At 32.9% G+C, this 27,208-nt stretch overlaps 2 protein-coding genes across 2 annotated transcripts; one reads left to right on the top strand and one right to left on the bottom strand.

Moving 5' to 3' along the window:
- Positions 1–624: 624 nt before the first annotated feature.
- On the bottom strand, positions 625–3,264 carry LOC107011547. Its single transcript, XM_015211091.2, has 3 exons — positions 2,828–3,264; positions 2,587–2,707; positions 625–1,087 (listed from the first exon to the last, which is right to left on the bottom strand). The coding sequence occupies exons 1-3, from the start codon at positions 3,113–3,115 to the stop codon at positions 915–917; spliced, it is 582 nt and encodes a 193-aa protein (XP_015066577.1). The 5' UTR covers positions 3,116–3,264; the 3' UTR covers positions 625–914.
- A 12,933-nt stretch (positions 3,265–16,197) lies between these two features.
- On the top strand, positions 16,198–26,200 carry LOC107020939. Its single transcript, XM_015221482.2, has 3 exons — positions 16,198–16,209; positions 22,699–23,175; positions 26,151–26,200. Exons 1-3 carry the CDS (start codon positions 16,198–16,200, stop codon positions 26,184–26,186), a joined length of 525 nt encoding a protein of 174 aa, XP_015076968.1. The 3' UTR covers positions 26,187–26,200.
- The last annotated feature ends 1,008 nt before the right edge of the window (positions 26,201–27,208 follow it).

Raw genomic sequence — 27,208 nt, 5'->3', positions numbered from 1 at the left:
CTTTATGTCTTTTCTTTTTTTTAAAAACAAAAAAAACTCAAATCTAAATTTGTTCCAAATAAAGCGGATTGAATAGTTTTTTTTTTTAAGATGGGTTTCGAATAATGGTTTGGTTATATCGGATTTTTGTTTTTGAGGTTATTAGTTGAGTTTATTTCTTCTTATAAAAATGAACAATCCTAATAAAGTAATCATGTCAAATTGCCTAAATAATTTATCAATTCCACCATAATCATCCAAACGAAATGTTCATTCGAGCAATGAACCATTATCAAGGAAATTCAAAATTTAATACATTGTTCTATTGGTAGAAAATACGGAAAAAAAAGGAAATTCTAATAAAAGTAATCATGTCAAATTGCCCTTCCCCTGATTTCTCGGACTCCTCTGGTACAGGATAAAGGAAATTCTACACTAAATATTGGACAAGCTTGAAAAAACCAAATTATGTTCAACCAATTCAGCTAAATATGATTACACAGGATCTACGTCCCCTGTTCCTATGGCTAGAGGTGCACTATTTGGATTAAACCCGAAAAAACAAATTCTGGTCTGTTAAACCAATTCGTTTACATCAAGATTGTTATTGATGTCTTAGATATCCTCATTGAGCTTAACATACTGAATGGGAAACAGAATCACATGTTTATTGATGTTGTTAGATGGCACATAGAGCAAACTTTGATATGCTACCCAACACTTAAATTTCACATTTCGTTTTAAGCTGATAACTATAATAATGGAAGCGCACCCCATAGTCTTCTAAGCTCAGAGTAGTGTTTAAAGGAGATAACTAATATTCAACAAAAGATGCATGCATTCATGTTCTTTTTGTGAATGGAACGATGGAGATGTACACGAACAATAAGGCTGCTCAAAAGAAAATTTGACACACAAAGACCTGAATACAATAGCTATGAACCGCCTCTTGCTCGATATAGTTCCCTCAAGGTCTGAATCACAGGCTGAAAACCTGTCCGCAATGGAAAAAGTGATACCACTCGTAGATGTCGTGCATTTCCATTCTTTGGTTGGGACAAGGTGATCTTCAACATCTCTCCCTCCAAAGCATTACCCGCAGACGCGGCTGCATAAAAGAATTCTCAAAAAAGTCAGAATCCCCTTCATATGGTCCAGCAAACACTGTAAGATGCAATTATAAGATTCTTGGAAAAAAATTATGGACCATGACCAAATACTCTCGCTGTTCCATTTAACATGAGAATTTTAAGATGCTAATTGAACTTATATATTACATTTAGCAATAGTAGAAGAAAATAATAAAACGATTGCTGGAGTGTAGTTAGATGGAGAAACATTTCAACAAAAATACGAAATTTAAATAAGATTAATAAATTCGACTACTTGAAAGTCAAGAAAGTCGTGTGGCAATAAAATAGTGCCAAGTGTCAACTATCAACCATCTTGGGACATCTCCAAATAAAAAGAGTTATCCCATATATTGGGACAGATGGAGTAAGTTTCATTAGAATTTCAATTCCTACAGAAACATTCCCCCATCATCTCCTACTTCTTTCATTCTTTTTTGTTTCATAGAATTCCTAAAGCATAAGAAAATAAAATTTATAACTCTTAATGAACAGTGTGCTTTTCATTTACTACTACAGTCAAACCTGTCTCTAACAACATTTCACTATAATGGCTAAGTTTTCTTTGGAACTGACTTTCATATTATATTTTAGTATACATATATCCTGCAAACAATGCTGTTGACTTATTTCAAGCATAAGCGAAATTGCCCTTGTAAACAACAAACTGGAAGAGGTTGTTTCCGATAGACCCTCCACTCAAGAGAAGTGAAATCAAAGCTAGAATGAAAAGAAAATAACAATAGCAAAATAGCAAGAAAAATAAAACAAAATAAAAATAGTAAAAACAACAACATATCAATGAAAAATCCCATTGGGTATACTAACTAATACTAGTAAATGAGGAGAAGACGAGGAGAGTAGACTAGCCCATGTCTCAACCACATAAAAGTAAAACAACACTTGATTACTTACCTACTAGCCTAATACTTGACCTCAATGCCTTCCCAAATCTTCGATTAGTCTTCATGTTTTGTCTAATCACCTTTCCCAGTTCTTCTTAAATGTACTTTGACCTCTCCTAAAACCTGCTATAGACAACCTCTCGACTACTCACTACCCTTCTAACCTAATTCTCGTCTTTCATACCTTCCTATGTGAGGTCATGTCATAGTAAGCAAAATATGTGTCATGTTCCCTCTAATCACCTCCCTAGTCCTTCTTAAGCCTACTTCGACCTCTCCTTGTGTAGGGTCATGTTGTAGGAAGCAAATTATTTGTCATGTTCTTTCTAATCACCTCCCTAGTTTTTCTTAAGCCTACTTCTACCTCTCCTTAAGCAGGGTAATGTCGTAGTAAGCAAAATATCTGTTATATTCTATCTAATCACCTCCCTAGGTCTTCTTAAGCCTACTTCTACCTCTCCTAAAAACCGCGATAACCAGCCTATCACACATCTCCTAAATGTTGCATCAGTGCAGCTTTAAAAGATAAAAAAGGAAATTAAGAGGGAAAAAGGTAGATTAATCTGAGTTACCAGCAAAGGGATGAGTCTTGGCAAAATCAAAGAACTCATCGGCAGAACAACCAAACAAAACCCTAGCCGCCCTATCAAACATTATCACTACAACCACTCTTTTCTCAGTAGCTATCGACATCTGCAAAAAGAAAAAAAGAAAAATTACCCACAAAGAAAAATCAAACCTTTGACAAGAACCAACTAAAAAACATCAAAATTGCACAGAATAACACAAAAAGAAAAAGAAAAATTCACATACAAGAACACGAAAGAGGCGTTTGGAACCAGAGTTAAAGTTGCAATTTTTGCAAAAGGGTATTGAAGATGATGATGTAGAAGAAGAAGAATTGGGGATATGGGTATTTGGAGAAGGTTTAGGTAGAGTCTTTTCACATATAGAACAGACTGTGTAAAAGAGATTGTTGTGATCAATGGCTACCAACATGGAATTTAGGGTTATTGGTTGTTTGTTATTGTTAGGTTCTTCTACTAATGGTCTTTTTCTGGGGTTTGTTTTGCTGTTGTTATTGGAGCTTTCTGGATTCATTGATGGAGTTTTTCTTGTTCAGAATATTCAGTTTGTTCAAGAAAATGGTACAGTGGAAGGTGAAAGACTGATGCTGTGAGTAAAAAAGCACTTGGTAGGGGAATGGTGTGTTGGATAAGGAAGACAGGTAAATATTGTATTTCTTTTTTCTTTCAAAAAATAGCTTTTTTGTTATAAACAATTTGTATTATAGTGAATGTCTAATTATGTGGAGTCCTTGTAGGATATGGTTAGGAATCCTACTTGGGGACCAAGTAAGGTTTTCCTACAAATAAAGGGTTTTCCTTCGTTGTAAATAAGATTTGTGAAAGATATATGAATCCTGAATATACTTCAAGATGAATAAGAAGTCTTTTTCTCTTCTCCCTACTTTCTTCTTCTTCTAAATTTATATAGTTTCATAACACGTTATCAGCACGAGACTCTGCCATCACTTTTTTTTTATTGGAGATGAAATTCACACGATGCTACGTTCCTTTAGTCCAGGTAACATGTTCCAAGTATTGTCTTTTGCATTGATTTTATGGATTAGTTATGTTGCCGACTTTAACTACTATGAAAAGTATTAAAGATAACACATTATTTACTGTTTACTGGCTCACCTTTAAATCTTTAGAAATAAGAAAAATTTGGTTACTTTCAAATATTAAATGTGGTCTTGAGTAGTGTGGTTAGAAGACACAACCATCCAAGTACTTGTTAAAAGGAAAATTATACAAAGAAAACAATAGATCGATATGATTGCAAAGTGTAAAATTTATATTTTTCAAATTTCTATCATGCTATTGGTATAATATTTTTATATGGGTAACAGTAGTTATAATTAAATTGTAGCCTTTTTTATTTATTGCAATGATATAACATTTTTATAAGATGATGAATTTATGTTTAATCACATGAAAAGGGATAAGGCATCAAGATAAAGATGTTAGATTCAAGTCTCATCGATTTGTGGCCTAAGATGTCTTTATATGGATAAAACAATGGATTTACGTCCAATCGCACCAAGAGAGCAAGACATTGGGTTAAAGTCTTGGTGCACCGTGATGATAAGATATTGGGTTCAAGACCCATCGATTTATGACCTAAGACACTTTTATATGGATAAGATATTGAATTTGAGTCTTAATACACCATATTGATAATATAATAATAACTAAAGAAAAACTAATGTGTTTCTGATGAGAAGTCATGAAATTTACTGAATTTGCTCCATTACATAAAGTGAATGTGGTTGTAGTGCATAATATGTCTGAAAGAAGACAAGTGATTGAATAATGCACATAAATATGGAATGAGGTACTAAAGCTATCATAATTTGATAAGCTCACATGTTTGTGTTCCATTCATGAAGAATGAGAACTTCTGATAAATGCTAAAATATGGATCCATTCTCTAAAGAGAATGAGGTGTAAGCCACCATGCTAGGCATGTGAAAGATTGTGATATTTCATCAATGATGTGGTATCACCAAGAATGTCTCTAAGAAGACATGTATTATAGAAAAGTTTCATACTTTATCTTCAAGCGTGTATTGGATAAAATTAGTGCAATTGAGGCACATTCTACGGTAAATAAGAAATTTACTAATTCCTATACTTTCTTAGTTTGACACGATTGTCTGGGACATCGTTAGTCTATAATGTTTAGACAAATTATGAAAAATTAAAATGGACTTTCATGGAAGAAACTAAAAATTCTTTTAAATGGTGAATTTTCTTATACTACTTGTTAGCAAGGCAAGCTAATTGTGAGACCACCATAAACGAAAGTTGAGATTGAATTTTCTGCGTTCTAGGAACGTATACAGATATTTGTGGACCTAGTCATCCACCAAGTGGATTGTTTAGTTATTTAATGATCCTAACAAATGTTTCTTCTATATGATCTCATGTGTGTCTATTATTATTTCTCAACTTGATGTTTGCAAAAATGTTGGCACAAATAATATGTTTACATGCACAATTTTCTTCAAATTAGTTCATTCAATGATAGAATCACGACTCACCTAAAGGATAAAGTAATTGAGAAGAAATAAATCTGAAAATTACTCTTGGAGTAATAAAATTGAAATTTAGTCATATAATAGTAAATCAGAATTTTACTAAAGCAAAAGGCACATGACGTAGTAAACTTGGAGTTTACGAGTACTAATAATTTTATTAGTTGGCATGAATAATTTGGTCATCCCAAAGATATGCATACTGAGTAATGGACATACATTGAAAAACTAGAAGATTCTTCAGGAAATCTTTTGTTGTTTGTTCTCATGACAAGTTGATTGGATCAACTAATGTTGAGATTAAATCTCTAAATTCTTAAAAGTATAAAAGGTGAATATGGGTTCGTTCACCTATCATGTGACATGATAAAGGATGCATCTATAAGATAATCACATGTATTTTTGTTGTCAACATGTAGTTTGACATTCACAAAATTGTTTGTGCAAAAATAATTTAGTTAAGAGCACAATTTCAGAATATGTAATCAAGACAATTTATCTTGATAATATTGATAAATACTCAAGATGATGTGACACTAAATGTCTCAAATAGTAAAATCATTTTTTATGAAAATAAAGCTTCATATGTCTATATGAAATACGTATTGCATACAAAAGTAATTGTATGCATCAGAACGATAAATTATGATCAAATTTTCTTTCAATTGATTTATGGTCGGGGACCAAATATTTTTCATCTGATTATTTTGATATGTGGTATATAATCAATGAATATACGTTGATGCACAAGGATAGATTCTCGAAAGATTGAGATATATGTTAGCTTGTCTAACATAAAGGGGGAGATTAGAAGCAACACAAGAGTTGTAAATACTCTTATTGAATGTCTCTTAAGGATAGAGTCTACGAAATGCATGAAGCATGATAGACTAAGCAATTCTAAATAAAATAATCCTTGAAAAAGGGGGAGGATCAAAGAATCAAAATGCTCATAATAAGGAGACAATGTGCTCTTGGAGAGCCTACGACATAACACTTTATGAAAACCTCATGAGAGGGTAGCTACCTAAAAATAATGAAGTGACGAGATCTCAATAAGTTTTGTCGTGTTGTGAATCGATACAAAATGGTATATCGTTGACGATATCTTTGATACAATAGCGCGCAATATTGTAAAGGATTATGAGGATATGAATTCTACATCTATTAAAACATGTTTGTGTAGAAATAATTATAAGTGAAAAGTGGAATGATGCATCTTGGTAAGCGTAAAGCTTATTTGACTTGCAACCTAGGCACTAGAAGATGTCATACATCTAATTTGAATGTTGTTACTTGACAAAATTAAATATCCAACGGGTTCAAAATCTAAAGCATATACAAGTTTTTGGAAAACTTGTTTATCATCCTCATAAGGATTAAATAGATTCAAAATGCATAGAGCATATTATGCAAGTTGATGACTATAATTGAAACTCTTGGCAATAGATTATTTGCTTAAAGAAGTTGAAGTAAGGAACTTGCAGAAATCTTTGACCCTGAAGGGAAGATTTATAAAAGGAGATAGAAGAAAACATATTTCATCAAGTTTTTTCTACACTCATGCGCTCCCAAGAATGGTGATATCAACATGCAAGAGGTCTGTTCAAGTAACATTATTGTTGATTTATTCACCAAGTATCTATCAACTACAACTTTCAAGAAAATGGTGCACAAGCTTGGAAAACAAAGAATCTAGTCTCTGAATTGATGTTCTCATAAGGGGGGTTAATACGCGATGTACTCTTTTTCCCTCGCAAGGTTTTGTCCCACTGGGTTTTCCTTGTAAGGTTTTTAATGAGGCATCCATAATGCGTATTAATAGATATGTGTACTCTTTTTCCTTCACTAGATTTTTTTTCCCACTTGGTTTTATCTAGTAAGGTTTTAACGAGGCACATAATCTACCGACATTTAAGAGGGAGTGTTATAAACAATTTGTATTATAGTGAATGTCTAATTATGTGGAGTCCTTGTAGGATATGGTTAGGAATCCTACTTGGGGACCAAGTAAGGTTTTTCCTATAAATAAAGGGTTTTCCTTCATTGTAAATAAGATTTGTGAAAGATCTATGAATCCTGAATATAATTCAAGATGAATAAGAAGTCTTTTCTCTTCTCCCTACTTTCTTCTTCTTCTAAATTTATATAGTTTCATAACATTTTTAATATATTTAATGTAATTATATCAACGTCATCAAAAGAAACAAAATGAAAATTTATGGATTGACTCCATCATTTCTATTCGATAGGGCAAAAGAAAACTAAGGTGAATAATGGTGAGGCCTCGCACCGGCACTACACATATTATTCCCCAGAGCAATATAAAAAGTCAGGTAAAAGTTTAGGGAAAAAGTGTGAAAATTCATATCATCAAAAAAATTATTCGACTAAAGGATACAAAAGACTGAGAAATTATTTAATTCCTCTTCAATGGCCCATAAATGCTAAGAAAAAGGCATAGATCATAGTGAAGCTATATATATTGTTCCTTCAAGTCCTTTGAAAAAAAGTGTAAAAAACGTATCACCAAAAAATTTATTGATTAATTCACACAAAAATTGAGAAAACCGTCTAATTCTTGTTATGTATCTTCGAAATGCTAAAAAATAATGTGGATCATGGTGAAACTATACATATTGTTTTCCCAAGTCATTACCTAGGTTCCTGTAAAAAAAATTTGAATAAAAGCATCCGAAAACCACCAAAAAATTAATTGACATTACATATAATTTTTTTTTAAAATTATTATACTCCTGTTGAATGACTCCTAAAAGCTAAAAAAAATGACGTGAATAATGTTGAGGTTATACATATTGTTCTCCGAATTTATTCTGGAGGGTCCTCTAAAATTTTTGGAAAATAAAATGCTCAAAAATTATATCACTAAACTTATTGACTGACACATATGAAAAAATGAGAAAATTGTCTAATTCCTCTTGGATGACCGCGAAATGCAAAAATAACACTGTGGATCATAGTGAAGCTATACATATCATCCCCTTTGGTAATTACAAAGGTTCCTATAAATGTTTGCAAAATATGTGTCTGAACACCATATCACCAAAATTATTCATCGACTAACACACAAATTTTTTTTGTTGAGAAAATCGCCTAATTTCTGTTGATGGCCCCACAATGCTAAAAATGGCAGGTATCATTGTGAGACTCTACGTATTGTCCCCCCAGGTCATTACGTAGGGTCCTATAAAGATTTTAAAAAGAGTGCTCGAAATTCACCAAAGAGTTCATTGACAAACACACACAAAAAACTATGAAAATAGTCTAATACTTGTTGAGTGACGCAAAATTGCTTAAAAATTGTGTAGATTAAGGTAAGACTATGTGGATTCCCCCCTCCATGTCATTACGGTGGGTCCAGTAAAGGTTTTGAAAAAAGTATCCAAAAATCATATCACGAAAAAATTCATTGACAAACACAACAAAACCCGAGAGAATCGTCTATATTTTGTAAGTGGGCCCTAAATATTACAAAAATAGTGTGGATTTATGTGAGACTATACATATTATTATAGGTCATTATGGAAGGTCCTGTAAAGGTTTTGAAAAAAATGTGACCGAAAATCATAAATAAAAAAATTCATTGACTAATACATAAGAAAAATTATGTTTTATCATTATCTAAATAAAAAACTAGTGATGAGTTTACTCTGATCTTATATTTGTAATATAAATTATCCGTTAAAAAGGTATATGATGTTATTCAATTCAAATGATAAAATGAGATAGAAGAAAAAAATTATTTTCTATCACTTTATTAGTTAAGTTGACTTTAGAATTTTTTAATGTAATATTTTTACTAGGAAAAAAAAGTGTTTTAAAAAAAAAGTAATAATATACTTACCCGGAAAAGGGATTTCTTTTATCTATTTAATAAGTGTAAGGATAGTTTTGAACTAAAGTGTGATAGGAAAAAGAATTTTTAAATTAAATATTGACAATAATGCACTTATGACCAAAGTATAAAGGAGAGATATTTTTGCCTATTTCCCATACTTTACTGACATTTTCTTTTTATCATTTTTAGTATGTTCTAACCCATAAAAGTGCTAACTTATAGGATTCAAAATTTAATTTCAAACCTATGATGTGTATTCTACTTAATTTGAAATATTACGTTGAATTATCTATTACAACTAATACTTTACTTGAATTTAAATATATTTTTTATTTTTTCCTAGATTGATAAAACCATTTTTTATTCATTTTATTGTTCTTATTATTAAATAAGAATATTTAAAATGAAAATCCTCAATTTTTTTTAAACTGATGTTTTTTGTCCTATTCTTTTCCCACTTCTCCATTGCCATAATATAATCGGTAAGAAACTAAATAAAGGTGTTAAAATTGTTGAAAACTTTTCTCATTTAAAGATTTGAAAGTCCTAGAAATATAGGTATATATGCTCCTCATTCTTTCGCTTATCTCAAGTTTCAAAGATGATTTATTTTGTTTGTGCTTTCATTTTTCACATACACTAGAACCTATTTTTTTAGAAAGCAAGGAGAATCAACAAAGTTTGTTCTTCTATGATACTTTCAAGTAGCAAACGAGAAGACGGACACAATTCTTCTTGTGAAGAAAATGCTTTTCTATGAAATTCAGACTTTTGATGAGAGCACGCCAATGCTTGCACATGCATTTGAAACATAAGAATATTTCCACATGCAATTTCATTAGAATACTAATTACTAGATCTCCTGGTAAAGAACCTGTTGTGCGGAATTCGATATAATACGAGAAAATATAAACGCGAAAAATAAGACAACAGATTTACGTGGTTCACCAATAAATTGGCTACGTCCACGGGAAGAAGGGGAGCAGTTTTATTATGGAGAGGCAAGAACAGAATTACAGAATAGGGTTTGCCATAGCGTCTATATATATTGTGCTAAGCTACGCCCTAACAGGCTTGGGCCCAAAATACAGAATTGACCCCCGTCCTTTCTGTTTGTAACGGGTCCGGTTCAAGGCATTCAACAAATCTCCACCTTGACTTGAATTCTCCAAACAGATTCTTCAGACGCACTATGATAGTGCCAGGCCTCCCCCTCTTCCTCAGAATTGCCCCGCAGGGCAATTAACAGCTTCTGATGTTGAGCAAGTCCAAACAGTGTTGAAACTTGCTCTGTGGAACCGGCTTTGTGAACATATCAGCAGGATTATCAGCAGTTCCTACTTTCTTCACCTTGATTCTCTTCTCACTTCTCAGAAAATGATACCTTACGTCAATATGCTTGGTTCTCTCATGATGGACTTGATCCTTGGCTAGACAAATTGCGCTCAAACTGTCACAATACACCGTAGCTTGATCATGATGCAGACCAAGATCACTAACCAGCCCTTTCAGCCAAATCCCTTCTTTTGCAGCCTCTGTCAAGGCCATGTACTCCGCTTCCGTAGTAGACAAAGTCACTGTAGGTTGCAAAGTTGCCTTCCAACTGACGACAGATCCTCCAAGGGTAAACACATAGCCAGTCATCGATCTTCTTGTGTCAACATCTCCAGCATAGTCAGAATCAGAATAGCCAGTAACCAAGCACTGAGTATCACCTCCATAAATGAGACCAACGTCAGATGTACCTCTAAGGTACCGGAAAATTCTCTTCACAGCCTGCCAATGTTCTCTCCCTGGTTGTCCCATGAATCTGCTCACTACACTGACTGCATGTGCTAAATCTGGCCTTGTACAGACCATAGCATACATCAAACTTCCTACGGCACTGGCATAAGGGACTCGTGACATATACTCCTTCTCTTCTTCTGACTGTGGAGCGAACATGGCAGTGAGATGGATATTGGCAGCACTGGGGGTATCAATAGGCTTAGATGAAGACATGCCAAACCTCGCCAAGACCTTCTGAATGTAGCTTCTCTGTGACAAGAAAAGTTTCCTTCTCTCTCTGTCTCTAATGATCTCCATCCCTAGAATCTTCCGAGCGGCTCCCAAATCCTTCATCTCAAACTCAGCACTAAGTAAACCCTTCAGCTTCTGAATGTCATACTTCTTCTTTGCAGCTATCAGCATATCATCTACATAAAGCACCAGATAGATGAATGAATCATCCTTGAGCCTATTGTAGTAGACACAACAATCATATGAGCTCCGAGTATATCCCAACTTCACCATATAGCTGTCAAACCTTTTGTACCACTGCCTTGGAGACTGCTTAAGTCCATATAAGGACTTCTTCAACTTGCAGACGTGATTTTCCTTCCCTGGAACTTGGAAACCATCCGGCTGAGTCATGTATATCTCTTCCTCCAACTCTCCATGTAGAAACGCTGTCTTCACATCAAGTTGTTCAAGCTCCAGATTCTGATGTGTAACTATCGCTAGTAACACTCGGATGGAAGTATGTCTGACCACTGGTGAGAAGATCTCATTGTAGTCCACTCCCTCTCTTTGGTTGAAACCTCTGGCAACAACCCTGGCTTTATACTTGACTCCTTCTGCTGGTGATATCCCTTCCTTCTTCTTGAAAACCCATTTGCAAGTAATAATCTTTCTCCCCGAAGGCTGTATGACCAGATCCCATGTCTGATTCTTGTGTAGGGACTCCATCTCATCTCCCATAGCGGCAAACCATTTTTCAGAATCAGAACTTAAAATGGCTTCTTTGTAAGTAGACGGCTCAGATGTATCTACCTCTTCAGCAACCTGCAGTGCATAACCCACCATGTCCTCAAAACCATACCTCGTAGGTGGCCGAACTCCAACCCTCCTTGGCCGATCTTGAGCTATACTCCGATGGATATCTGATGGCATAGATTCTGGAATATCAGTTTCTGTCTGTGGCTCTTGATCCTCCTCTTCAGGTTCTTTCAAATCGCTCTCGTTCTGAATGACTTGAAACTCCACCTGTTTATCAAGACTCCCAGTTTCTGACGTAGTTGTAGGCTTCACAATGGTTCTAAGCAGAGAACTTTCATCAAAGACAACGTTCCTGCTCATAATAACCCTCTTTTCTGCTGGAGACCAGATTCTGAAACCTTTCACTCCATCTCCGTAGCCCACAAATACTCCCTTTTTAGCTCTTGGTTCTAACTTACCTTCACTGACGTGATAGTAAGCCGTACAACCAAAAGCTTTCAGATTTGAATAATCAGCAACTTTTCCTGACCACATCTCCATAGGTGTTTTGCACTGTATGCCTGTATGTGGTCCGCGGTTAATCAAGTAGCAAGCTGTACTAACCGCTTCTGCCCAGAATCTTCTATCTAGCCCAGCATTAGAGAGCATGCACCTTGCTCTCTCCAGAAGTGTTTGATTCATCCGCTCAGCTACACCGTTCTGCTGTGGTGTATTTCTGACTGTACGATGTCGAGCAATCCCTTCATCCTTACAGAATTGATCAAATTCAGACCAGCAGAATTCCAGCCCATTATCAGTTCGCAACCTCTTGATCTTCTTCCCTGTTTGATTTTCCATCAAAATTTTCCACTCCTTGAACTTCTGGAAAGCTTCACTTTTATGCTTCATCATGTACACCCAAGTCATCCTTGAGTAGTCATCAATCATGGACACAAAAAATCTGCAGCCTCCCAAAGACTCAACACGGCATGGACCCCAGCAATCAGAATGGATATAATCAAGAGTGCCTTTTGTTCTGTGAATGGCTTTTGGAAACTTGTTGCGATGTAGTTTTCCAAAGACACAATGTTCACAAAACTCTAGGCTTTTAACCTTATGACCAGCAAGAAGATCCTCCTTTGACAGAATTTGCATCCCTCTTTCACCCATATGACCAAGTCTCATGTGCCATAACTTAGTCATATCCTCCTGGTGAACTTCTGACGATGCAACATGGGCTGAACCTGTAACCGTGGAACCTTGTAGAAAATACAAAGTACCACGCATGACACCTTTCAGAATCAGATTTGAACCCTTCCAGACCCGCAAGACTCCATCTTTTCCCGACCAGCTGAATCCCTTGCTGTCCAAAGAACTGAGAGATATCAGATTTTTCGTCATCAATGGAACGTGCCTGACCTCGTTCAATGTGCAGAAGCTACCGTCATGTGTCCTTATCTTGATCGAGCCTGTCCCAACCACCTTGCAGACAGAACTGTTGGCCATCGAGATGCTGCCTCCGTCTATCTGCTCATAAGTCGTGAACCACTCTCTCCTAGGACAGATGTGATAGGATGCCCCAGAATCGAGAACCCACACATCTGAATGATGAGTGTGCTCATCCGCAACTAGGGCAATGTCTTCTTCAGAATTGGTGTCTTCTTCAGCAACAGCAGCAGAAACTGATTGTTTTTCCGATTGCTTCTTCTTCTTCGGACAATCAAATTTCCAATGTCCCTTCTCCTTGCAGTAATTACAAACATCATCTGGCTTTGCACCCTTCGACATCGGCTTATTTTTCTTTCCGCCGTTTTTCCTTCCCTTTCCGCTACTGGTGAACAGACCGGAAGGCTGTATGTCCGTACTTGTGCCGTTAGCCTTATGCCGTAATTCCCTGCTATGAAGGGCCGATCTGACTTCTTCCAGCGACACAGTATCTTTCCCAACAATGAACGATTGAACAAAATTCTCAAACGACATTGGGAGAGATACTAACAGAATTAGGGCAGCATCTTCATCCTCGATCTTCACATCGATATTACGCAATTCTAATAACAAAGTATTCAATTGCTCTAAATGTTCCCTGAGTTGTGTACCTTCAGCCATTCGTAGACCGAATAGACGTTGTTTCAGAAGCAGCTTGTTGGTTAGAGATTTTGTCATGTACAAACTCTCCAGCTTCAACCACAGACCAGCAGCAGTCTCTTCATCCGAGACTTCCGTGATGACGTCATCCGCGAGACACAGCATGATCGTCGAATGCGCCTTTTCCTCCAGAATCGCCATCTCAGGAGTAACGACGGCGTTCTTGTCTTTCGACAACGGCGCCCAGAAACCTTGCTGTTTCAACAAAGCCCGCATCTTGATCTGCCATAAACTGAAACTGTTCCTCCCTGTGAATTTGTCGATTTTCACGTTCAAAGCAGACATCTCGAATTCTCCAAGAACACCGATTAACCGAGAGGCTCTGATACCAATTTGTTGTGCGGAATTCGATATAATACGAGAAAATATAAACGCGAAAAACAAGACAACAGATTTACGTGGTTCACCAATAAATTGGCTACGTCCACGGGGAAGAGGGAGAGCAGTTTTATTATGGAGAGGCAAGAACAGAATTACAGAATAGGGTTTGCCATAGCGTCTATATATATAGTGCTAAGCTACGCTCTAACAGGCTTGGGCCCAAAATACAGAATTGACCCCCGTCCTTTCTGTTTGTAACGGGTCTGATTCAAGGCATTCAACAAAACCATGATTATTCAACTCTATTTCTCGTAATATCTCTTTTCATCATATATCTTCTCTTATGGTCATATTCATATAAGATATTTGTGCAAAGAATTGTTATACTGATAACTTCCCACGGGCAATTAATGAATTGTTTGTCCTTCAAATGATAAATTGTACTGACCATGAGTGCTAATAAACTTTTTTTTGTTTATCTGATTATTCAAAATGAAGCTATCTTCATGAAGTTTGACTTGCAGACCTTGATGGTCTCTACATGTTCTGACTCTCTTCGTAAATCTCTTTTCCTTTTCTCTTAGCATTATTTGTTCTAGGAGCGCTACCAATACTAAAAGAAAAGGAAAAGAAGTTTATGAAGAAAAAATATGCAAAAAACGTGAGGGTCTTGACATCAAATTTATGTTTTATGAAATTGCTAGCGAAGGCTATATATGATACTCTATATCGACTAATGAGCTAAATGAAAAGTAGTTTGTTAGTATCATGATGATATAATTTATCATCACAAGTAAATATGGTGCAACAATTGTTTGTAAAAGATTATCATGTATTATCACTCTTTTGCATGAAATATTCTATATGAATCTGATAAAAAGAGATGACATATCATGTACAATCTAGTGACAAGAGAAGATATATCATATTCAAATTAAATGACAAGAGACATTATGAGAAATTGAGTTTAATAATCACTGACTAGAAAATCTGGTAGTTGATATTTTATTGAGGTTGCATGTGAAATAAACTCTCGAGTTCCAAATATTTGTGCAAGCACCGATATTCTCTCGCGAAAAATTCAAGTTTCATAGAATGAATATTTCATCACAAGAATAATCATGCTTGTCTCCTCATTTGCAGACCGAAAGTAGTAGAGGAAAAATCACACACCCTCGTTTGCAATTTGAAAGTGCCCGAAAATTCACCAAAGAATTCATTAACTGATACACATAAAAAATGAAAAAGTTGTCTAAGTTCTGTTAAGTGACCCTTAAATGCTTAAAAATGGTGTGGATCACGGTGATACTATACTGTTTCTCCATGTCATTACAGGCGTCCTATAAATGTTTTAGAAAAAAGGTGTCCAAAAACCATATCATCAAAATATTCATAGATAATAACACACAAAAAACTGAGAAAATCATCTAATTTTTATTAAATGACTTCTAAATACTAAAATAATGGTGTGAATCATTGTGAAACTATACATATTATTTTTCAGGTCAATACAGAGGGTCTTGTAAATGTTTTGAAAAAAATGTGACCAAAAATCATAAATAAAAATATTAATTTATTGATTAACACATACAAATGTTATTTCGTTATCTAAATACAAATTAATGTTGAATTTATGTTGATCTTATATATATATATGATTGTAAATTGTGTTGGAAAGCTATTGTAAATCACGGAAGTCTCATAGCTTGAGATATGTCTATGTAATTGTCCTTAAGGATATTTCACCGATTTAGGTGTATGCTCCAGGATTCAACAAGCTCCTCTAGTACTATAACTAGAAGCCAAAATCTAATAAAGAATATTAAATTGTTAGAAAACTCAGCTACTCAAACAATAGAAAAAAACAATTTTCTTGTTCAACATGCAAGAAAGACTTTGTTCTTTTCTATATATTCCACTGGAAAACTCATGGTGAATATATATAAGAAAAAGGATTCACACCATAATAATGGTTGATAGCTCCAACGGCTGAAGAATTGGATTTAAAGGAAATTAATAATGGGAATAAAGGTGAGTAATTGCTAATCATGAATAATAATGTCCAAATAAAAAGTTACAATTAGCAATATGGAAAAGGAAAATTGGTCAAATAATGCTATTTAAGGAAGGGATATCAATGTCCAATAATTCTCGTAAAGGCTGAATAAATTAGAGAATTTTGAAGATGATTATTATATTTTTGAGATATTCTAATTATTTTTTTTCAACAAATTGGTCTGTTAAAAGGGTACATGAAAGAATTTTATTCTATTTTAATTGATAAAATAAGATTAAGAAGAAAAAAAGAAATTTTGGCTGAAGTTGTTCTAAAAGAATGAAAATAAGAATAGGGTTTTTTTGAAAGAAATGTTTTTATTAGGAACAAAAAGTGTTTTAAAAGAAAAGGTAATAATGTACTTAGCTGGAAAAAGGGATTTTTGATCCATTTAGTAACAAAAGAGATATTTTTGAACCAAAGTTTTGATCACAAGGACATTTTTGCATCAAAATATTGACAATAGGACACTTATGACGAAAGTATAAACGGGAGATATTTTTGTTCATTTCACACAGTTTAAGAAAATTTTGACCATTTTTAGTATATTCTAACCCACAATAGTGCTAATTATAGCATTCAAAAATTAATTTCAATCTATAATGTATATTTTACTTAATTTCAAATATTACATTGTGTTATCTATTACAACTACTTTCCTTGACTTGGAATATATTTGTAATTTTTTCTACATTAATAATATCTTTTTTATTCATATTATAGTTCTTACTATTAAAGAAGAAGATTTAAAAATAAAATCCCTAATCACTCAAATTGATGTTTTTTTGTTATTATTCTTTTCCCACTTTTTCACTGTCATAATATAATTAATAAGAAATTAAATAAAGGTGCTACATTATAGACCACTTTTCCCATTTGAAAGTTTCATAGTCCTACAAATAAAGACATATTTGATCCTTATTTTTTCACTGTATCTCAAGACTCAAAGGAGAATTTCTCTCTTTATGCTTTCATTTCTCACATATACTCCAAACTATTTTTTCAGGAAGCAAGGAGAATACAACCAGGTGTGTTTTTCCTTTGATACTTCAAGTTGCAAACGAGAAGAAGTGCACAATTGTTCTTGTGAAGAAAATAGCTTTTTATGAAATTCATACTTTTTGATGAAAGCACACTAGTGCTTGCACACACATTTAAAACGTGCAAAGAGTGTTTTCAAAGACAATCTTAATAAAATATCAACTACTAGATCTTCTGATAAAGAACGATACTTATTTAACTCTATGTCTCATAACGTCTCTTGTCATCAGATAAATATATGATATATCTTCTCTTGTCATCAGATTCATATATGATATATCGTCTCTTGTTATCAGATCAATCTAGGATGTTTTCTGCAAAGAGGTGTGATACTAATAATTTTCTATGAGTAATTAATGCACTGTCTTTCTTTTAGATGATAAATTATACTAATCATGAGTATTAACAAACTATTTTTCATTTATGTCATTAGTCAGTGTGGAGATATCTTGAGCCTTCACGGACAATTTCATAAAAATGAAATTTGACGTTGCAGGCCCTGATGTTCTCTGCACGTTCTAACACTCTTCATAGACTTCTTTCCCGTTTTTTCTTAGCACTAGTTTCCGTGCACGCGCTTTGCGCGTGTAATCCATGTATTATTTCTTAAAAGATAATACTACTAAATAATAAAATATGTCTAATTGAGATTTTTTACTTTGTTTTACTACTAATTGTGACACTCCAATTTTCTGATCTCCAAGTGAATGCATCGAGATAATAATATGAGAAATTAATAAAATAAATTTTGTTTGTAATTCAAAAAATAAGTTTGCAAAGCTAAAAGGAAAAATAACAACTATCTAAATTAAATTTCTTGATAGTTCCGTTATATTGGTAGAATAATGCTAGATAGTGTAAGATTAACTTTGAGTGAAGGAAAACAAAACCTTTTAACTTTTTTAATGAATGTGTTTTAAGTATTGTATTAAATTTTTATCCACAAACACTTTAAACTAATTAGTTAACTATAAATATTTAAAACTAAGATATAAAAAGTTTTATCATTTATATTTTAAAAATCAGGATATTTATGAATAACTACTATTTTTATATAAAATTTAATTCTGTCATACATAACTTATCCACCATTAATCTAATATTATATGTTTCACCTTTTTTTCCATAAAAAGAAAAGAAAAGAGTAAACATCCTATTTTATCACATTCATTCTTAAAGATGAAAATTAATGTATATGTAAAAATTATAAGTACGGAGAAAAGAAAAAAAAAGGTACACATGAGCAAGATAATTAGGCATTTCATTTTGTTTGTCTCTATAGTGAAACTGAACATTTGAGCATACAAAATACAAATATGAATTTAGAGCAACTTGCTAATAAAACAAGAATTTAACTATATGAAGAGAGACAAAAAAGTCTTATTATAATTCTTACTACAAATAAGTATAAAACTAACAATCAAGCTCCCATGCTTCAGTAATTGAATTCTCATCTATTCTCGTAACTGCATAAGAGAACCTCACAACTGTCACCTCAAATTGTGACATTATTTCACATGTTTAGAATTCCCACATACAAGAATTGTAGGAGTAGTAAATAAAAGTTCTTCTTGAAAAAGTTAAATTTATAGAACAAAATTATGGAAACATGAAAAGTCACATGAATTATTGTTAAAATAAATATAAAAAAGATAGAGATGAAATTTAATTTTAAAGATACATGAATCTACTTTAATTTCTTGATAATTACTCATTTTTATTTTTATTTACATTTATGTTAGAAATTTGAAAGGTCAAGATTATGTAATGAGAATAAGAAGATTATATATATATAAATTATATAAGTTTTAATTTATTAGAGGGGTAAAATGGTAATTCAACTTTTAAGTTTTGAGCTTCATGCTTATAATAATATATGATTATTGGTTCTACGAGCGCTAACAATGCTAAAAGAAAAGGAAAATAAGTTTATGAAGAGAGACAGAACATGCAAAGAATATTAGGGCCTGTAACATTAACTTTTTCTTTTATGAAATTGCTAGCAAAGGATGATGATAATCTATATTTACTAATGAGCTAAATAAAAATCAATTTGTTAGTATCATGATTAGTATAATTTATCATCACAAAGACATATGATGCCGCTCTTTGCATGAAATATTCTATATAGATCTGATGACAAGAGATAATATATCATGTATGGATCTTATGAAAAGAAAAGATATGTTAGATTTGTATCTAATAACAAGAGAACGTTGAGAGAAATGGAGTTAAATAATCATTGTCTTTTACCAGAAGATCTAGTAGTTGATATTCTATAGAACTGCCCGTTGAAGACAAAGCACCTGTAGAGATGACAATAATGATAGTTTGTTACATGACAATTCCACTCACTACCGGTGTTACTTCCAGCATTCGGTAGTCACCGCTTGAGATAGATTTGAGCTTAAAGAGAACTTGGTAAAATTAATACGGACTACTGGGCAATACACTAAACCCTCTAATGAAGATCCTTAAGTTCATATCCAGAATTTCTTGGAAATCAGTGACACATATATTTCAATTGGGTATCTTCTGACTATGTGAGACTACTTTGTTTACATTTTCACCATTGGGAGAAGATTGACAATGGTTGTCGTCAAATCCAACAAACTCAATCACAACTTGGGATGACCTTTGTCGAATGTTCTTGATCCGATTCTTTCTATTTGGCAAAATCGCAAAATTTATAAGTGAAATCCTGAGTTACAAAAAAAGAGCGGGAGAGAATATATACCAAGTGTGGGATAGATTCAAGTTCATGCTGAGTTGCCCCCATCTCCACCAAGCTAACTAGGTGCACGTACATACCTTCCACAAGGGACTGACTACAGAATTTTGCTTAACTCTGCGGCAGGTGGACATGCATTGTAAAAGATTTATATATGATGAGTTATTTTGCATTGTTGAATAAAATTTAATAGGGAAACCCAGAATGAATTAGAGGAGGTGAGAGACTTATGGTACAAAAGAATGTCGGAATGTTGAAAACCGATGCAATAACTTCACTGACTCACCAAATTGCTTTCATGCAAAATATGAGGAACACGCATTTCAGAAATATGAACTTGGGGCAATCCGAACAAAAGTAAATGCAGTACAACACCCCCAAAGATGGTGTAAAGTCTGTGGTAGTAGTGAGCATGTGAAACCCATATTGGGGGATTATGTGGGATTCACTCAAAGGGGTGGGATCTTCAAACTATGGCTACACTTACAATCCATGTTGGAGAAAACAAACAAATCCATATTAATCAAGAAAACATATGTAGTGTTTTGTAATGTTAAATCTAATATGTTTTCATATTTTATTCCGTACACTATAGAAGCTCATATTCATGACTATTACACTACAAAGATTCGAGCAACATAGTTAAATTATGAGGTCCATATAGAGTAAGTAAGTCTTCAATATATAATTAAAATATTTCAGAAGAATGAAAACCATGAGATATATAGGAATTTAATACTATTTAATATAACATGTATTAAAAGAAACCATAGAGGGAGAAAACTACATATTAGAGGCTTGAAAGTGAATTAAATTTTACTCAATGTTTCAAACTTCAACTTTTTCTTCTTTTTCCTTTTAAAAATGTTATAAGTAAAGGTGCAGCTAGAGCTACAACCACCGAAACGTTGTCAATTTAATATTGTCTCGAAATATTATATGGAATATATAGATCACATATCCTTACCAATTTATGTATATTAAATATTGAGCACTCCAATTAAATTCATGACTTTGCCACCAGCAATATGGATATACTACAAGGAAAACAATAAAACAACTACTACTATTACTACATCTAATCTAAAGCAATTTGAGATCGGTGGTATGAATTAATCATCAACAACCATGTTGTCTTTTTATTTAAGTATATCATATATTAACTTGATATGGAATTTAAGAATGTAAGAACACTTTTGAATGTTGTGATCTTAAACTAAGATGTGTAGAATTTATCAAAACGTCCTTTCATCTTGTGATCTTAAACATGACTTGTAAAAATTTGAATTAATGAATTGTCAAATAAAGAAAGTGACAAAAAAATTGAACAGACTAAAAATTAAAATAAAATTAGAAAATTCAAACAGAGGGACAAAGTGATATTGTCTGTATCGCAAAAATAGTTAAGACTAAATTACTTTGAAAACAAATTGATAGATTATCAATATCTTGCTTAATTACATCTTCCTAAGATATTGACTACACTAATTATTGACTTGCTATATAGGTAGATTTTCGAAATCTAATATTCCCTCTTTATGTAATTATTTGGCAAAATTTTATCCTTCATTTAGTATAAGGTGGTAGAAACAAAAAAGTGAAACCAAAGAAAGAGAACAAAAATTCAAAAATCTCTTCTTCTTTTTTGCTCTCTCAAAATTTTCAAAGCCTAAGAGATAAATTGTGAAATAATTCGTAATGTAGATGTTCCTTCGGCCTATGTTGGCCTAAGAATTCTCTTGGTTGATCATGATACAACTTCTTTATCAAATATAGCAGCAATTCTTGAGGAACATTCCTTTAAAGGTACAATAATTTGATGTTTCTTTTAGTTTTCTCTCATGTATGTTGAGCCTCCCCTCTAATTTTTGTTCGATCTTCTAGGTGAATCTGTACTTATATTCTATCATTAAAGAAATGAATTTCTGTAAAGTTGCTTATTGAAGCTTGTTTTGTAAGATACATGAAACTGATAGATCGAATTTATTTTTTTGGATAGATGTGAATGTTGAAATTCGAAGAAGAAAATTATTTTATTATTAGAAAAAAAAAATGAGATGCACATGACAAACTTTTAGTAAATTTGAACATGTGTTTCAGTCATGTATGACTAAGTGCATATATAGATGAATAAATTACAACTGTTGACACCCAATTTTGACCGACCTTTAACCATTTTTTAGAAATGTTATTCGATTAAATACACATTTTAAAATTTATTTAAATTTAGACTTTTAGTCGATTATGCATAAAAATTATATATTTTAGTATGGTTACTTTATAAAATTATTATAAATATTTTAAAAAATAATTAATAAATTTTGAAATAATTATTTTATTTAAATTTTTTAAAATTTAAAGATTTTTAATTATATAAAACTATTAATATATGTAGTATTTTAATTGGATAGCAATTTCTTAATTTTGCTCAAAATTTATTTAAATATTAGCCTATTATATTCTAATTTCTTTCAATTCTAGCCTATTCAATTCCAATTGTATTTCAATCATAACCACCGTTTCATTCCAATTCTAGCCATTACAATTTTGACCATTTCAATTTCAATTCAATATGCTACAACTTTAAATCTCGTCCGTCCATCCTCAAATTGAATCCAAGATCGAATCTTATCCCTTCGTCTCTTAATAAATCAACGGCTCAGATCTAATAGTTCTTTATTGCCATCAAAAGGACCAAAGCCCTATCTTTTCCGCTATTCTCCTTTCCTCTCGAAATCTGTCGCCTCTATTTCTCCTTCCCCTTCGTTCTCTTCATTTTTTCCGGCGAGACAGCCACCGGCAAGGCCTGCTGGCCTCCACACATCTCCCTTCCTCTTCTTCTTCTTCTTCTCTTCCTCTTCCGGCGAGGCAAAACAACGATACTCTGAGCAGCGAACTCAAGCAGAAGCTCGCGAGAACAACCACTCAACGCAGACAACGACTCTGGCAAAGGCGAGCAGGACAACCGGCAGCAGCATCTCGACGAGACAGCAGCAGCAGCACACCAGAAGCAGCAGCTCAGCGAGAAAAAACAACAAAGAAGCAACTCGGGCGAGCCCTGCTTCTTTCTTATTTCTGGCCAGCAGGTTCAGCAAATGAACGACGTAGATTCTACTCAGACCTCAATATTTCGGTTGCTTTTAAGATGAATCTCAACAGATCCGTCTGGGTTAGTTTCTCTTTTAGTTTTCCATTATGGTTGTTTAATTTGCCTAATGTTATGCATGTTTTAGATAAATTTCGCCATGAGCATGAAAATATATTGTGATTTGCTTGATCTTATGGACTGTTTTTGTTGATTTTTTGAAAATTCGTAAAGCATGTGTATTTTAGCCGTGTTGAAAACAATATTGTATGATAATCAGTTTCTGCCTCTCAGTAAGTCTGAGAAATGTGATTTTGGTGTTGACATGCTTTAGAAATTAGGCGTTTGGCTGCGTATAATAATATTAGTTTAAGTTAATTGAAATCTCTGACTTTGGAATGTGTTATGGTAAGTATATATTGGTCTCACTATGATTATTATTTGTTATGGTAAGTCTTTTAATTTTCAATAGTAATCGCAGATTTCTTATATTTCTTAAAATATTATTCTTACGTTGTTGTATTTTTAGAAAAGTGATATTTAATTAAGGTAAAAGAATTGTACTGATTTTACTCTCTACCAGTTAAGGAAAATAATATTTTAATTAATCCGAAAATAATTTTCTTCCTTATTGTGATGTTCCTCTCTAATATATAAAATAAGGCCCTCCTTTATTTATTGTCTCACTTTCAGTCACTCATACTCATTCACTCACCTCTCACTTGTTCTTACTCTTGAAAAAAAAAGAAGTATATTGCTCCATACTTTTGAAAAGAAAATAAGAACTTTAGTAAAACTTTGGATCATTCTTTGTGGTATTGCTGTGTTGATGTTGTGAATTGAAAACCTTGCTAAATAATTCATTGCTGATAAAGCTTTCTGCGAGTAAATATCTTAAAAGATTATTCAAGCATGTGAAATTGTTTCAAAAAGTCACTCAACTTTATTTTGTATCAATAAAGTTATTCAACTTAGAACAAGATCCGGAGCAACGACCCCAACAGTTTGGAAGATATCTTGAGAAAAGGTTTTAGCACCGGTGTATCCTATACATTATGATTACCTGCAAGAAAAGGAAATGTATGATAGTAATAAGCGGCCTGCCTGCTAACCAAACTGCGTAACCAAAGCGACTCCTTGTTGGTGGTTGATAGGTGTTGGTCCGATTCACCTATGTCAGTTCAAACTTGGCGGGTCGTTCGTTCGTGTGGAGAATCTCTCTCGTTACTCAGGATTTCTCTCAGTTGATCCGATGCGTCATAGATAGAATGGAGTGGGCTATACGCCGACCCACGTTAAAAGCTTTCTTCTCTTATGAGATTTCGATTGAATAAACAATGGTTATTTCAAACACCGTCTACTGTCCCACCAACTGATCAGTGGGTTCATGCCGCACAGAAACCGAGACCTGAGAAGGAGGCTGTAGGAGAGAGTCCAGCATAACAGAAATCATCTAAGCTGACAAGGACCCAGAAAAGGAGGATGCTGAGGAAGAAGGTAATGGAATTGAAAATACAGACTGAAGCAGAGAAGAAACAGAATGTTGGTCTGATGGTAAAGTACCCAGCAGAAGGTAAGGCTGGGAAAGACCACAAGAAGCTGGAGAAGGGACAGGCCTCGTCAACGGAGTTTTCTGATGAGCTTTCTTTCAGAAGGCTTGGTTCCGGAAGATGACCTGATGGAGGAAGACTTGAAGGTTGGTGAGTCAAGCAGTCAGACCCAGGTTAAAGAATAAAGAAAATGAGCCAAAGTTTCAAGTTCTGTTAGGTAACTTACCGGATAAGGTGGATTGCAAGATGATCCTAACTTTGCCAAGAGAGTTCATGGCAAAAACCAATCAGAATGAATCTTTGGAAAGGGAAATTGGAAAAACAAGGGCGCAAGATTTTGACATCATAATCTTTTTGTATTTCATTTTTTCACCGCACCTCCCTCCCTTCGTCGAGCCTTTACTTTAATGGTTGGGGAAAGTATTCCCTTATTTGAACTTGGTGGGCATTCTTTCCAGCCTTAGTAAAATAGGGGGTGGGTTTGGCTTGAACATAGGCTCAAACATAATTTCAAGGGTCCTTTTCTTTTAGAAAATCACTCAACTTGAATTATTTTTCTAAAAAATCATTATAACCAAAAAATAAAAGAGATAATTACACAAACCACCCTTAAAGTTTAGTTTTGTAATACTTATTTTCATTGTAGTTAATAATATTATGCTTTAACTCTCTTATTTTATTTTCTTTAACAATTTTTTTTAACCTAATTATTTTCTTTAACAAAATATTTTAAACCTAATTATTATTATCATAAAAGTTTATGATTTAATTAATTTCTATTTATCATACATTTATTTAATTTTTTATGATTGATATAATTTCTTCCTTCCATTAATATATACCTTGTCGATTATTTGTATATGATTACAGACGTGCATCCATAATGATTAAATGGATATATTTGTTGCTGATTTTGGCTTCATTAAGTTGATCTATTCATTCTTTTCATAACCTACGCATTTCGTTTAAGTATTCTTTTAACTTTTTTTCTTAAGAAACTGCATGTAAGTTGACCAATTTAATAATATGTGATAAATGAAAATTTAATTAAATCATAAATTTTTATGTTAATAATAATTATTAGGTTAAGAAAAATATTTGTTAAAGAAATAAAATAAGAGAATTAAACATAATATTATAAGCTATAATGAAAACAAGTATTACAAAACTAAACTTGAAGGGTGGGTTGTGTAATTTTTTTTTGGTTATAATGATTCCTAGAAGAATATTTCAAGTTGAGTGATTTTATAAAAGAAAATCCATAAGTTGAGTGACTTTATTGATAAAAACAAAGTTGAGTGACTTTTTGAAATAATTTCACATACTTGAGTGATCTTTTAAGATATTTACTCGCTTTCTGCATAATTGGTTTACCTTCTTCATTACTTTAAATCCTTCATTTTGATGTGTGATTTTATATGACTTGTTTGAATTTATGGTTGTTGTGAGTAACTTTGTATCTTTATTTATCTGTTATGATCTTTTGTTGGGTGTTATTTTGTAAAACAGGTTGAACTCGAAGTTCAAGTTGAAGAGTTGCCATGAAACGAATTTATTTAATTTTTGTATTTTTAATTCGTACTCATTATTTATTTCGGCTTATAATATTTGTATAACTCTCTAGCTCTCTCTATATATAACATAAATTTGGGGGATAGGCTATAACGGGAGGGGGATATATGTGCTCATTGTTTTCTTTACTTATTTTATTATGCGATTGTTACAAATATTCTGTCTATTATTAATATCATTAGAATATGCAACATATTGGAATCACCCAAATGATATATTTAAAACCAACTATTTGTTTTCTTGTTTGTATATTAATTAATTAGCTTGAATTGATAGGAGCTTGATAACTTTAGTAAAATAACCTAGATCATAACTTTTATATGTTAATAACTTTGTCAGCATGCTAATGAGCCTAACAAGAGAAAGCTTGAACCTTTTTAAATACTGATATGTCATAATTGTTGATGTAAGCGTTACGAATTTTTCAGATTGTTCACATTTAATACCCCTGCATATAGCACTCAAACAAATAAAAATCGATGATAAGTTTAAATAACTTATGGTTAGATTGTTCTAATTAATCAAACAACTTTTTTTACACCTAGAAATCATGTTCATAGGAATTATCAATTAATCTTTGATATGTTAATTTATTCTAAAAAGGAGTATAGTTTAAATCGTAAATGTCAATCTGCCCTACTTTTTATTTGTTCATGTGAACTCTATTGATAAATTTCAGCGTGTTCACTTAGAAACCATGTTCATAGGATCTAATTAAGATAAAGTTAAATATGATTGCTAGTAAAAGTCATTCTCTAATAACTTTCAGCATGTTTAAAAATGAGACAAATCTGCAAATATTTTCCGCTCTCTGTAAAGTAATAAATTTTGGCATTTATTTTATGCTAAAATCTGCCATACTAATTTGCATAGATTAAATCTGCACAAGATAATTAATATTCTGCATCATAATTAACCCCTTTTCCATCTAAAATTAGCTACTTATTTGACTTCTGCACCTAATAAACCGACAACTACATAAAGTTTAACATTAC

This window comes from Solanum pennellii, chromosome 1 (assembly GCF_001406875.1).
Source record: "Solanum pennellii chromosome 1, SPENNV200".
NCBI classification, from domain to species: domain Eukaryota; kingdom Viridiplantae; phylum Streptophyta; class Magnoliopsida; order Solanales; family Solanaceae; genus Solanum; species Solanum pennellii.
The sequence above is the reverse complement of the archived record's forward strand: the minus strand, read 5'-3'. Positions and strand labels throughout refer to the sequence as shown.